A 15,222-nucleotide genomic window follows, 5' to 3' on the forward strand; every position below is an offset into this window, starting at 1 on the left:
TCTTAATAATATTTCTAACTTCCGCAACAGTTACTATCTCTATTTTGTGATTTTTGTTATAAGTATTGTTTATATATTGTCTTACACTGCAACTAACAGTCTGTTCAAAAGCATTTTGAGTAATAGAAAGATTGTACTGACGTGCTAATTCGAAGTTAGATGCTAAAATTTCGGCCTTTTGTTCGGGCGTTGTTGCAAAGTTATTGGAATTTGTATGTAAATATGGTATGGGAGCAAAAGTTTGGGTCAGTCTTTTTGCAGTGTACCAAATTTTATTTGGATAATAGTTAATATTTGTTAGTTTATCAGCCCATATTTTATTACGATAAACCCTAATGTCCTCAGTAATTATTCTAGTAAGCCTGTTTACATGTTCTTTGAGGAACGTGGCACCTGATTTTTGCCACAACTTTTTAATTTGATTTTTTAATTTAATTTTGGATATAATTTCCAAAGGTAAACTAATTGTTTGTGTTGAAGTGGACTTTCGCAATGGAATGGTTTTACTTATGGCATCAGTAATAGTAGTTGTTAGGTGTTCTACAGCTTGATCTATACTATCATTGTTGTCAATTTGTCTGGTGTGACATATATTATCATTTATTATTTTCTTATAGAGCAGCCAATTGGCTTTATTATAATCTAAAACATTTTTGTAGGATTGAGGATTGTCGTCAAGTGGGTTTGAGATACTTATAAAGACTGGATTATGATCTGAGTTAAATAAAGATTTGGTTATAGGTTCAGAAAGAATAGATAGATTTTTTGTAAGGGCTAAATCTATTGTACTATGGTCTTGATTTGGTATCGCAGGAAATCTAGTTGGAGTCTGAGGATAATGTAATTGAATGGTATCATGGTTTTTGTTTAAGTACTTAAATAGTTTAAGTCCGTTAGAAGCAAAAAAAAAAAAAAAAAAAAAAAAAGGGATGTAATTATTAATAGTCCAAGCAGTACTGCACAGCGTGCGTTATAAGTTGGAAAAAAAATTATAATTTATAAGTAAGTAAAAACTTGTATGAAGTCGGTTCAAACATGTCAATAAAAAAAACTGGAAAAGAAACACAGAAGGAAATGAATGAAAAAAAATGTAATTAATAAGAAAATTGTTCTACAGTTGAGATTTAGTCCAAAAAATTGCTGTAAAAAATAATTAAATTAAAAACAATTAATGATAATTAAATTAAAAACAATTCAAATTACAATTAAATCTTCTATATTTTATATTATATATTATTATGTATTATTTGTTATTATTTTATTTATGCATGATTAATATAATAAATAATAATCATACATAAATAAAATCGAGATTTTCATATACAACCATTAATTAACCCCTTCGCTTACAAAGACGCCTCAAAGGCGTCCAAAGATTATCCGCCCAAACACAAATATGACGCCTCAGAGGCGTCGCAAGGTATTAGGCCCAAACACAAATATGACGCCTCAGAGTCGTCGCAAGGTTATCGGTCCAAACACGAATAGGACGCCTTAGAGTCGTCGCAAGTCTACCGGACGAAACATAAATAATACATTTCCGAAACTGGGTGAAGCATATACATACATGGTTTGTAAGAAGTTTTTAAAAAAATACACACTATATTGCCTTCAAGAAAAAATTAGTGATGAATTACATAGCAGTGATGACTTTGCTACCAGTAGTACTGACAGTGGTAGTGACATACTTTTCGCACAAATTTATAAATTTATAATTATATGTATAAATTTATATATTTGTAATAATCAATTTTCAGTTTTATTTAAGAATAAATGTAATTATTTTTCAAACATCTTGTAAAGTTAATTGTACCGAGCACGTGTATATACAAACTACAGGAATTTCATGATTTGTACAGTTTCGAACGCCGAGCCAAGTTGTTTATGCCACTGCGTGCGGCCGACCTTAGTGTCGTTTTTGGCCCGTAAATTTGGATATTAGCTGGTAAGCGAAGGGGTTAACTAAAATACCACACATAGAAATCAATCCGATATGTCTGTGCATGTGTGTTTTTTTCTTCATTTTCATCTAAATCTATTTTTAACTAAAATTTATTCGTCTTTCAAATAAATATGAACTAATGAGGTCGGATGTTACTTAGCTTCGATGAGAGATTTTGTTTCATAAGCTGCAGTACTTATGTCTTGTTTTGGAATAATGGTTGACACTAATAAATATGTGCATCACGAATATTACTAATATTACTAATAAACATTATTCAAAATTGTTATATGATGTATTTATTTTTACTCAAATGCCATCTTGTACAGTAGCAAATAAGTTTTACTTCAATCGCGTGTGAACCTTACGCGCACTCTTTTTTTTATTTTGTGCACCTGTGTAATTCTTTTGTAATTTAATACTGAAGATATAAAATATAACAACACAGCATTTGTTATTGGGTAATTATTTATTTTATATCAACTGCCGAATAATTAATAAAAATAGAAGTATGATAAAAATGATATGAATAGGAGCATAATAATATTTCATCCAAAATTTATTTAAAAATATATAACAATAAAAATATAACACATACAACTTCGGAATATACAAGTTTAACAACAGTATTCATCTCAGGTACACGTTCAATATAATAATAAACACATTCCCAAATTTTGACAAAAATATCAAAAGGCCTTCATATTAATCACATTCGTCACAAGCTTGCTTTCAGCGGTTTTTGCAATGGACGTATGAATTTCAACTTGTATTTGTAACCGTTGTTAGGAATCAAGCAATTCAAAAACACATGCGTTATCATGGCCGTTAGTCCCCAAATCCGTTCCTCTCCTGCCATATAAACCGGGGTGCTATAGTATCGAAATTGGGTATGCCCAATGTTATTGCAATCGCATAAATCTTTCAAAGGCACGGTAAATACTTTCTCGACTTCCGTCTCATTTATGTTCAGAATTAAATTTTCAAAATCACGTATTAGACCGACGACTGGCAGTATTGATGGCGGAAACCGTCCGATAATGCTTTTGCCACTTCCCCAGACTTCGATGTTGTTTTTAGAAATACCTAATTCTTCTTCAGTTTCTCTCAATGCTGTCTCTTCTAGTGATGCATCAGATTTGTCCTCCTTTCCGCCTGGGAAGCACACCTGACCCCTGTGCTTAGTTAAATTTAAGGATCTGACCGTATATAACAATGAAACCTCATTATCTACTACGCACAACGGTATCAAGACGGCAGAGCGCTCTTTCGGCTCGTCGGCGGACATACGAATCTGACTCATCGATTTCAGCAGAGACATGCAGCGCGTACGATTATCGGCGCTCAACAAGTTCTGGGCCGAATACAATGACGACGATCTAGTTGACACTAAATTGTTCAGTATGCTTCCAGGTGGTGTGTTCAACATTTTTAACAGTTTATGCATAACAGTGATGTTATGCATTCAAATTGATAAACGAATTATTATATTATTCTGTAAACTAGAACTTTCGATTAAATCACAAGATTTCACAGAACTTCTCTATGACAAACGTCAAATGTCAAACGTGATTATTACGCCCACAGATGTCTCACAATAATACACTTATTATGCAATACAAAATATGTAAATGTAAAGATAAACTTTTGATAAATACTATCAAATTGATCAACTTACAAATAATAATATAACTATTTTCAAATTTTTATAAAAAAAAAAAGTTGAAACAAAATATTCTTGCTTCTGGATTGTATCTAGTTGCCACATAAAAATCACTTTCATTTTATAAAAATTGGCATTGGAGTCTTAAATCATTATATTACTTCTTATTGCTTAACTTATAATGAGTCGAAGATCTAGTAAACAATACTCAGCTGAGCTTAGAGGATCAAAAATTAAACAAAGCAGAGCCAGTAAATCTTCAAAAATATCCGTCACTTCGTATGATATCAAATATATTAATAACATTATTGAAACTAAGATCTATATTGTATCTATTGATAGATGCCGATTTCATATTTTATATAGATAACAAAATCATATTCATATAGAAAAGGAATAATCATTAAATATCACCTTGGGTTATTATTATATTGGTTTGCTGCAAATATTAATTTCACACTACCCCCAGTTTTAATAATTTTACTCTTTAACCAATTCTGATAACACAGGATATAATTTAGACATAATTAACTTATATATATTATATGCATATGATGTTAATCTTATACTGATATATAAGTATTAATATGTATGCATATATAATAATGCTAATTTTATGTTGAATATAACAATCATATTTTGCATATAAAACAAAATTTTAAATAAATAATTTTTGCATTTATTTCAGCTCTACAAAACAAGCCAGTCCATCCATTATAGTAAATAAAAGTAATCTAGACCTTCACACTGAGTTTATAAATCAATTGCAAAAAGAGATTTATGATTATACTTTTGAAAAAATATTTATAAAATATTTGGAGAAGCAAGCTATTAAGCAAACAGTGCACTGTGCTACCGAAGCTATGATAAAAATTATAGGTATACAAACAGAAATCATATCATACACTGCTTTATAATACAAAATGATCCTGTTATATTTAAAAATTTATGGATTCAAGTCGATAGACTTGGCTTTAAAATATGTAACTATTTCTATTAGCTTGGAACTACTTACGAGCAGATACTGGTGAACAAATTAGTGAATTTGATGTGTTTAAAAATGATGAAAAACCATCCCTCTCTATAAAAGATGCTCTCACTGAAAATGGAAATATGATTGATGAAAATATCTCACAATTAGTAAGAAGCAGTCTTATTTCTAAATTTTTAAATAAAGGAGAGCATGAGTAAGACGAAAAAAATGATGGAAATGGCATTAATTGAAGTTTTCGGAGATCACATTTCAATTATTATACAAACTATGTCCATGTTTGTCAATTTTTATGAACATGAGCAAAGATTACAATGAATTAAACATACCATTTATAATCATATAAATTTTTATTCATAACTTAATCATAAGTTACAAGGAAAACAACTTTGTATAGGCACATTACATACAACCGAATTTCTTCTCATAAATTGGGGGTGGTAATTGTTCGGTCAATGTCAAAGGATTTATTTCTACAGCTACCATTTCTTTTTCTGCTAACCAACCAAGATGGACAAGATGCTTTAAAAATAAAAATAAGTTCAATCTCAAGTCTATTACGTTATATAAATTGTATTATAGAGAAAATACCTTATATTTCTTTATAATTTTAAATTGTGGTTTAGTTTGAGATGAATCGCCATTGCTTCCATTCTGATCTAATTTCATAAGCTTCGAATTGTCTTCAGCCATTTGCTTTATTCAAATAAAAAAGAGTCCAATTACATAAAAGATCACTATTTTATTATTAATATCAATTAATGTATCATGTAGTAAGATTATACCAATTGCTTAAAATAAATATCAATAACAATTGGTATAAACATCAATTATTATTCAATTAAAATCATAACCATTTAGGCTCCATATTATTCGTATGTTTAAAATATATAATATAAGAAGCAAGGGTGTAGTTTCAAATTCTCAAATTGAAAGAACAAATGAAATATTGTAAATAAAATATATAGTATTATGAACATTATGAAAGAAATAGGTCAGATAAAAGTATATATACACACCTTAAATGCTTTAACTTTATCAATGACACATATCATGGTATCGTCATGAAGTAATATTATCTCTTTTTTAAGTGGATCAAAAGTTACATGCTCTATAATTGTAGATCTATTTAACCAATCTCGAGGATGACGACTTGATAAAAATTGAGAGAATTCTGTAAATTGCTGATTATTTAGGTCATATTCTATCATCTGCAAAGTAAAAATGCATCTAATAAGATTTATGCTGTTAAACCATAAATCATATATTTAGTTATAGCTAATAATTAATTAGGGTATCATTTTATTATTTTTTTAAGATAGTATTGAAAACAAAGGAAGAGATATATTAGTAAAATCAATATAATTTTGAAAAATAAAACTAGTTGAAAGTGGCATTTTGCCTTCAGGCAAGTTGCAAAAACTTCCCAATAAGTAATATTTCAAAAATAAAGTTTTCACTTTCACTTAAATTTAAACATAGCGATTTCCAATTGATATCTCTCAAATACATTTATAATATATTTGTAAATAAAACATCTGTAACAGTTATATAGCACGCGGCTTTTATGTCCTAAAATTGCAGCCTATTCCAAAATTTAATTAATCTATATATTTCAACCAATTTTCGTAGGGCTGTTCAGTGCATGGACCTATATCGCACGTTGTATTTCATTAAAAACGTCATTTTTCTTAAGAAATTTAATGAATTAATTTGTAAAATCAAGAGCATTTAGTATAAAAAAATACTGTCACAATTACGTATGTTATGTACGTTTTGATATTGTTTAATCATTTAAATTCATGGCAACAATTTTTACACAACTAGGGAAGCTTTGTAGGCTTCTCGTTAAGTGACACAAATATAAAGAATCTATACAGACGATTATTAATTAACTTCTGTGAACAATGCACAAATCCATAAGCATCAGATAACAAGATTTTTATGAAATGTTGAAAACAAAAAAGCATTTTCTTGTTGAGAGTTCCTGGCTTAGCCGAATGCAAACCTAATCGCGGCCCCTCCTTATCGAGTATATTGCAATAGCTTTTAAAGAGTCTGATTGAGTTTCCATACAGAATTGGCCCCACCCTAGTATTTAAATGATTTTCATTCCATTTTATAGCTTTTTTCGAAAAAATGCGATGTACCAATTTTCAACACTCTTTTCACAGTGCTCTGCTCGCCTTTGCAATCAAGAGACGACTTGCTAAGGTTTTTTTCAATTTTTGAATGTGTTCTACCACATGGACTAAAGCTAAAGATTGCACAGCATAAGAAAAACGAATAACCATTCTAACGATGCTAATTAAAAATTAGTCCAAACAACCGCACCATCCAAAAATTTTGAACAAAAAATTGTTTGGACTTTTTCATAAACTAACAAATGATTATTTAAAATTATAGTCCACACCGATGTGAATAGAATGGCGTTATTTATTTGTTGATATCTTTTACAGCTGTGACAAAAAGTTACTCCGAAAAAAGGGCCCACTTTCGCATATTTTCAATGATATCTCTGCCAAATGATGACATAGGGAGTTGAAAATTGGTATATCAGTTTTTTTCGAAAAAATCTACAAAATGGCATCAAAATCATTCAAGTACCAGGGTGGGGCCAATTCTGTACGAAAACATGATCAGACCATTTGTGAAATCTGTTCAGAGGTTTTTGAAAAAACCTTGTGACATTGTGTGGCTTTTAAATTTTTGTATCGGCTCTCATGCACACACATACACACACAAAACACATCCTTTTCCCAAAGGGTCTGTTTCCATACAGAATTGGCCCCACCCTGGTATTTAATTGATTTTGATGCCATTTTATAGGTATTTTCGAGAAAATTTGAAATACCAAATTCCAAATCCGTAGCTCATCATTTGGCCGAGATATCAGTGAAAACATGTGAAAGTGGCCCCTTATTTCAAACTCACGTTTTGTCGGAAATATGAAAGTTATCAAAAAAACTGTGAACGTCATTTTATTTATACTGATCTTGTCTATGTTGTTCATAACAAATAATGTGAAAAAATTATTTGTTAGTGCGTGAAAAGGTGAAAATGATTTTTTATTTTCCATTTTCTACCAGTGCGGCTCTTTTGACTACTTTTATATGAGCATCATTCGAAAGTCTGTACATTTTTCTTCTGTTATTCAAAAATTCATTTAAATGTAAGTAGAACTTTGGGTGAAAAGTTGGAAAAACTTAAGCTAGTACGCGCGTTGCCGGTACAAGAACACCCATATAAAGTCGCTTTGCAAGAGCGACGAGCAAGCATAAAGCTCGTCGTTATCGCGCGTCGCGACATCATCTGTATATAAATATGGAAATACACCTAAGTCTGTTTTTACACGGTCTTTTTGTACACGGTTTTAATATAACACGGTTTGAAAATTGAATATTTTTAATTTTTTTACACGATTTTATTCCATTTAGCACGATTTGAAATTTTATGTACTTAATTTTTTTTTTGTCAAATTTAATTTTTGCGAAGTATGTTCATATCACAAAAAAGTATTTATGAAAGAAAAAAGTCTGAAACCATCGATAGTTTGCGAACGCTAGCTTAAAGATTTAAGTGAATTCCCCTTTAGCGCGTACAAATAATTTTTACTGGTCAAAGCAAATGTGAATAGCACTAATTTAGGGAAACCTTAAAAATTGAATAACCTATTCTTTTCATTCACAACATAGTTTTTTAGTTCCTGAACTTGCCATACATTTAATTTATATTACTTTTAAGATTAGAGTGCATAACTTTTTTATCATTAATTACTATGCTTGTGAAAATAAGCATTATATATTTGATTTAATAAAATAAACATGAATTCTTGTTCTTAAAAATTCTTGTTTTTCACTAATTTTAATAGGTTTTAGAGATTAGGAACAAATCACCCATTTTTGTATAAGATCAATGTCTTTTTTTACACGTTTTTTTTTTACATGGCTTCTTCTGGAACCAATCTACCGTGTAAAAACAGACTTAGGTGTATTTATTAAAAACCAAAATTTATTTATATCTTGTATATAAGTATATTCATTAGTCATAATAAAAAATCCAACGCGCCGAATAAAACAATAATTATTATTATTGATTATTTTCATTCGCCATATAAGCTTCTGACTAATATATGAAAAACTTAAGATTTCAATATTTTTCATATATTTAAGTCGGCAATAAGAAGTATTTTAATTTTAATTCATCACCTTTTTTGAGTTTTTGCAATGTATAGTCAGAATCATTTCCTAGCTATTCAACGCAAGTATATAAGTATTAAAAATATATAAAGTATTAAAAGTATATTACAAAAAATATATCTCTGTTGTTAAAATTATAATTATTATGGCTATCCAAATGACAACTATTATTTTTTCAGCGAATAGTAAAAACAATTATAATTATTTTTTCTATGTAACTACTATACAATTCTGCATCATCCACAGTTTTCTCAATTTAATTCCCTTTCTATGTAAATATTTATTGTAATACTTGCAATTTTTCGATATCATGATAAAATTGTCACTAAAATGTGAAATTATTGCAATTTCAGTCAAGTTATAAATAGTGAACAGAAAATAAAATATATTTTTTGCAAAACTAATATCGATTTAAAAAATAATAATTGCTATTTTACCTATTCTCCATGGAAAACCACAATAATTATAATTTGTGAAATTCTATGTGTAAACAAATTGCTCACAGAGGTATATTTTTCAATATACTTTTAATATACGAAAAATAATGAAATCTTAAGTTTTTCATATATTGAAATATATTAGTCAGAACTTATACGGCGAATGAAAATAATCAATAATAATAATTATTGTTGTATTCGACGCGTTGGATTTTTTATTATGATTAATGAATATACTTATATACAAGATATAAATAAATTTTGGTTTTTAATAAATATTTCCATACTTATATACATAATTTGTCGAGCCGCGCGAAATGCTTGCTCGTCGCTCTTGCAAAGCGACTTTATATGGGTGTTCTTGTACCGGCAGCGCGCGTACTAGCTTAAGTTTTTCCAACTTTTCTCCCAAAGTTCCACTTAGATTTAAATGAATTTTTAAATAACAGAAGAAAAATGTACAGGCTTTCGAATAATGCTAATATAAAAGTAGTCAAAAAAGCCGCACTGGTAGAAATTGGAAAATTGGACGTTAACAGTTTTTCGATATCTCTCATATTTCCGACAAAAAGTGAGTTTGAAAAAAGGGACCACTTTCACATGTTTTCACTGATATCTCGGCCAAATGATGAGCTACGGATTTGAGATTTGGTATTTCGAATTTTCTCGAAAATACCAATAAAATGGCATCAAAATTATTTGAATACCAGGGTGGGGCCAATTCTGTATGGAAACACGCCCATACCCTTTGGTCTCATTCGATTCAGGTGCACTTACAACGAGAAGAAGAAAAATTAGCGAATCGGATTTTAAGGCAAAAACACAAACTTCTCCTCCAGGAATTTAATGAAACTAAATAATACAATAACAAATACCTTATGGTCCGAATAAACTGCAACTAGGTGATCAAAAGGTGATAATCCTAAAGCTGTAACAGGGCAATGATAACGTGGCAAAACTCGATGTGGAATGTAATGACCATCTGAACTTTGAGTGTAAGTTGCAAGTCCTCCACATAATGCAGCAAGTACCAAATAATTTTCTGATACATTGAGGATATGTACCAGATCACTGAATACTAGATGATAGATTATTGTAAAATAATTTGTTCATAGAATACAAAATACACTGATAAGCATTATGAAAATATGAATAATTATAACAATAAATAATTAAATAGAAATAATTTTCAATATGAAATCTTGGGCAACTGAAATTCAATACTTATTTTGCTGCCAAGTTCTTTAAATGTTCTTAAATTCGTTGAAATCATATCAAAATATAACTTCCTTCAATCAATTAAATTTCCAGTATAGAATATATAAATGAAACAAATAATCAAAATAAATACCTGAAGATAAATCTATGGTTTGAACATGACTAACTTCATCTTTTGTTAACATTGCTACTTCTAGAGTCATCTTTCTTGTAACAACAATTATAAATGAATTATCCTTAGTAAACTCTATTCTAGTGGCATAAACAAATTCAGGTATATAAAATCCCATCCTTTCAATAGTGCACATATCATTGTCCTAAAAATTATAATATTAATTAAAAATTACAACACAACTAAATTTATATTCACTCGCCAAGAGTGAATGAAGGTTTAGAGTTACAATTCACTAAACTTGATCAACATAACATTAATACTCACATTCAAGATAAATTTGAAAATTCTAAAAGCAGTATCTGTGCTATAAGCTAACCACTTTCCATTCTGACTTAAAGAGCAACAAACTATGTGCTCTCTGCCTTTACTATACATCAGCAATAATTTCTGAGGACTCTGTGATTATATATTAAAAAAAAAATCAGTTCTAAAAATTATATGATTATTCTATGTACTTAGCAGCAATACAATGTATGAACTTACAGTTTCTAAGGGAATAGTTCTTGCAGTTTGTGGTTGGTTTTGTTTGGCTTCGCCTAACTTCCAAACTACCATGTGAGAATGATGCCTGCAAATAATGCAATTATAAATTAAGTCGTTTCCAGAAATTCAGGTTGATATTCATTAAGCAATCATCATGCTGATAAATATTAAATCATGAACACCCTTATATTTATTATTAACTCAGCTATAAAGGATTCCATTATTTTTTACTGGAGATAATAATAATATCAGCTTTTTTTAAGGAATGTCTTATATGCCTTGTGTTTAAATATCAACTACATAATTATCTTAAAAAAAAAATTACAGTCGCAAATAGTCAAGCAAAAGTAAAAATTGATATATATTAGAACAACTTTAGAACTAAAGGTCAACTGTACCGTAACAAAAGAAGTCTGCTTTCTGTACATACAGTTACGCAGGGCTTCTGCAACAAAGGTGGATATTTGTGCAATGTTTTAGGAGGATAACTAGATATATTCAAGTAACAATCCACCCCACCACTGACAACTTTCCCTTCACATAAAGTCAATGCTCTCACATCATGATCATGTATTTTCCTATGAACACTTCTAACCCACTTGTAAACATATCCAGACTCGCCCTTCTTAACTTTAATTCTAGCAAAATGAGATATGTTTGGATCAACACCGGCACAATAAAATGACTGTTGATCATCACTTAAGCACATTGTCAATATGTCTGCTTTGTGTGTTTCCAAGGATTCAATTTGAGCTCCAAGATTCCCATCCCAAAAAGTTATTATTCCTCTCGAATCACCAGATATAATTGTGAAGTCTTCAGTTACAGCAAGACACCAAACAATGGTTTCTTTATTGCTTTCAGATCGGCCTGTAGTCATTTTGTGTATGGCATGACCAGATTTCGAATTCCATATTCTAATTATATCAACTGAACCTACAAAAACAATATAAAATAAATTTCAATAACTGAGAATAACCATATGACCAAATATGCTGCTTCAAGTTCTTTAATAATCAATAAAATCAATGTTTACAATTAATCAAAATAAAAACTTTATACCTGTTACTATGTATTCTCCAGTAGTATTAAATTTGCAACATAAAATTCTTCCTTCTTGTTTATCAAGAATTTTATCATATATAATATCGTCATTACTAATAGTAAATAGATTTAGATATCCTTGCTCGGTTCCTAAAATATTCAAAAATGTATCTTTATTAAAGAATAAATAAATAAATTAAAATAAAGCTTTCCAATAATTACAAAGATACAGCCCGGCCTATCTTTACCAAAAACTAATCACCACGATTCCCAACAAATATCTAACAAATAGTTCTTGAATTTTTAAAATTAATTCAAGATTGTGGAAAATTTTTAAATTTTTCTGCTGATTATAAAGAAACGGCTCGGTCGATCGTCGCGCAAAACTATTGAGCCACATCAAATGATGTTAAATTTTTTAAATCGGTTCAGACATTTTGACACACACACATGCAAACTTTATTTTATATTATATATATATATATATATATATATATATATATATATATATATATATATATATATATATGACCCGAGACATTATATATATGAAATGTGGTGCTGGAGGCGAATGGAAAAGATAAAGTGGTCAGACAAAGTAACAAATGAAGAAGTCCTAAGAAGAGTGGGCGAACAAAGGACTCTACTGAGCACAATGCTGAGAAGGAAAGGAAACTGAATCAGACCGCTTTTGCAAAAAGAGTGCCTCCTACACGACGTCGTCAAAGGTAAAATAGAAGGAACAAAAGGAATGGGAAGGAGAAGAATGCAGACAATTGACGACTTACGCGAGAAGAGAAAATACAAGGAACGGAAAGCCGAAGCACATGATCAAGGAAAATACATGAAATAAAAAATGGAGATAGGGAATAGTGGTAATGGGATGAAGGGCAAGGAAATCATTTGTTGTGGTGGCTCTCACACCTGTCCTGCCTTCGGGCAGACTACCATTTATTATTATTATTATTATATATGACCATTGATGTCACTCCTCAGACAGAGCAAAACATGTACTGAGTTGTGACATCCATGACCACTACATGCAGAACATAAGTGCTGCTGTAGCACCAAAACTGAAGCTAAAATCCTCGCAAAGGAATAAGCTAGATGTCGACATTTACAACAGGCTTCCCAATGAATGAAAATGTAAATGCAGGAACTGCTTCAATGTGACTATCCAAAAATATTTTATGGAACAATCTATTTCTTCAATTAATAATGTTTTTAATCTAGGTTAATTATTAATTATTAGGTTAATCCTTGAGTTGTTCATAAATATCATTAGATGTATTTTAATATTGTAATAGAAATAATAATTGTATTGACTTAAATTGTATTTTTTTTTTGGTATGCATATATTTATTGTCAATCAAAATGTACATTATTCTTTAAGACTATGTGCTGGTCTTTATGCCTTTAAAGAAATTGTAAGTATTGAAGTTAAATAAAGTCTATATGTCTATATATAATGTACTCAATGATCAGTAATATATATAATTCAAGCTATAGATTGATTTTAACTAAAAATACTTCTATTTACCTATAACAATTTGTGTATTAGTTCTATTCACATCAAGACACCATGCAGCATTTCCAGTAACTGCCAATGTTCGCTTAGGTTTCAATAGTTGCAAATCCCATTGTACTAGAAAACCCCCCAGACCTGTCGACAATAATCTTCCTCGAGACCATGCAATAGCTTCAATAGAACCATCAGCAGTGCCTTGTATTGTTTTTTCCAAATGAGGGGCATATGATAAATCCCAAATTTCTATTGAAGCATCTTGTCTTTGGAAATAATATAAACATTACTTGATATACTATAGGGATAAATAAACATGAGTAAAATGTATATTATGCCTTGTTAATGCTAGTTTCGAATTCTGTTTACAATACGCCAAACAGCTAATCATCTTGGGTTCCAGATTATAAAACCGCACATTGTGTATTTGACAATCCGTCATATTTGGTTATATTTTATATATAATTAAAATTTATTTTGATTTAAAACGGCTTGCGTTACTTTAAAAAATAATAAAACGCTGACAAGTACATTTATCGTCATGGAGTTTTAACTTATAATACATTTCGATATAAACATGTTTTAAACACCGACATAACCTCTATTTGAATTCTACAAAGAACGAGCGAACGATCAATCGAAATTAAGCACGCCGCGATAATGACAGTCTCGCTCTGAGTCTATGTCAGAATAGAACTGACGCCAACATAAGCGTCCAAGTAAAAGAATTTAAACGTTGGCAGCAATGCACAGACAAAGTTTTCGCAAACGATGCGATAAATATATTCAAAGAACAGATAAATATATGTATATATTTTAACCTCGGAGTTCTATTCCTAATATAGCATTCAATAGAGTTCTCATTTTATGGTTTATTAAAACCAAAGTAAAATAATATGACTACAAAATATAAGCTGACGATAAAACAATCAAAGCCACCAATGCCTGTTTTCTTTATTAACTTCCCGATGAAGACTAGCGATTGTCACTTATGCGCGACGATCGGCCTAACCGTTTTTTTAAAAAGTAAAAAAAAAATGACTTAGCCCGTATTTCTGAATCGATTTTAAACATTCAAAAATCGCTCGAAATTAAATTGATTAGTTTTTGATAAAGATTCGCTAGCACAACTTCTTGTAATTAACTGCTGAAAAAAAAATCGACGATTTTTATGGATTTTATGACTGTAGATTCCGTAGTGTTATAGGTCATACTGAAATATTACGGCCTTACAAGTCGTTTATTAATTTTAAACAATCGTCAAAGTTTGCAAAAAGTAGTATCGTTTTTTTTGGCGTTTGTCAAAATTAGAACTTTCATCGACGTTTGCTTAAAAAGGCCTGAACCGATTTCAAAAATTCGAAAGCCAATCTATGTATCTCGATGTTTATTATCTTTTCTCAGTTTGTGCAACGATCGGCTGAGTCGTTTCTATGTAAATAGCAGAAAAGTGAAAAAATTTTCGTTCACGTTTTAGCTATCAAATCTGAGTCGATTTTAAAAAATCAATTTTTTTTTTGAAAAATATTGGTTGGGAATAATACTAAA

The 15,222-nt window shown here is 29.9% G+C and overlaps 3 protein-coding genes across 3 annotated transcripts; 1 reads left to right on the forward strand and 2 right to left on the reverse strand.

Moving 5' to 3' along the window:
- Positions 1-2,514: 2,514 nt before the first annotated feature.
- LOC113377723 (nucleoside diphosphate-linked moiety X motif 8) lies at positions 2,515-3,501 on the reverse strand. The gene has a single exon (XM_026618133.1). The coding sequence runs from the start codon at positions 3,405-3,407 to the stop codon at positions 2,661-2,663; it is 747 nt and encodes a 248-aa protein (XP_026473918.1). The 5' UTR covers positions 3,408-3,501; the 3' UTR covers positions 2,515-2,660.
- Positions 3,502-3,640: 139 nt separating this feature from the next.
- Positions 3,641-4,837, forward strand: LOC113377724. Its single transcript, XM_026618134.1, has 3 exons — positions 3,641-3,884; positions 4,294-4,484; positions 4,606-4,837. The coding sequence occupies exons 1-3, from the start codon at positions 3,787-3,789 to the stop codon at positions 4,794-4,796; spliced, it is 480 nt and encodes a 159-aa protein (XP_026473919.1). The 5' UTR covers positions 3,641-3,786; the 3' UTR covers positions 4,797-4,837.
- Positions 4,838-4,955: 118 nt separating this feature from the next.
- Positions 4,956-14,333, reverse strand: LOC113377722 (U3 small nucleolar RNA-associated protein 4 homolog). Its single transcript, XM_026618132.1, has 11 exons — positions 14,013-14,333; positions 13,693-13,940; positions 12,171-12,302; positions 11,507-12,044; positions 11,109-11,193; positions 10,890-11,021; positions 10,584-10,767; positions 10,108-10,310; positions 5,616-5,807; positions 5,188-5,292; positions 4,956-5,118 (listed from the first exon to the last, which is right to left on the reverse strand). The coding sequence occupies exons 1-11, from the start codon at positions 14,114-14,116 to the stop codon at positions 4,999-5,001; spliced, it is 2,043 nt and encodes a 680-aa protein (XP_026473917.1). The 5' UTR covers positions 14,117-14,333; the 3' UTR covers positions 4,956-4,998.
- Between the last annotated feature and the right edge of the window lie 889 nt (positions 14,334-15,222).

Source organism: Ctenocephalides felis, unplaced genomic scaffold, assembly GCF_003426905.1.
Source record: "Ctenocephalides felis isolate EL2017-DRISC unplaced genomic scaffold, ASM342690v1 CF-g0.4_SCAFFOLD_01886, whole genome shotgun sequence".
Lineage (NCBI taxonomy): Eukaryota > Metazoa > Arthropoda > Insecta > Siphonaptera > Pulicidae > Ctenocephalides > Ctenocephalides felis.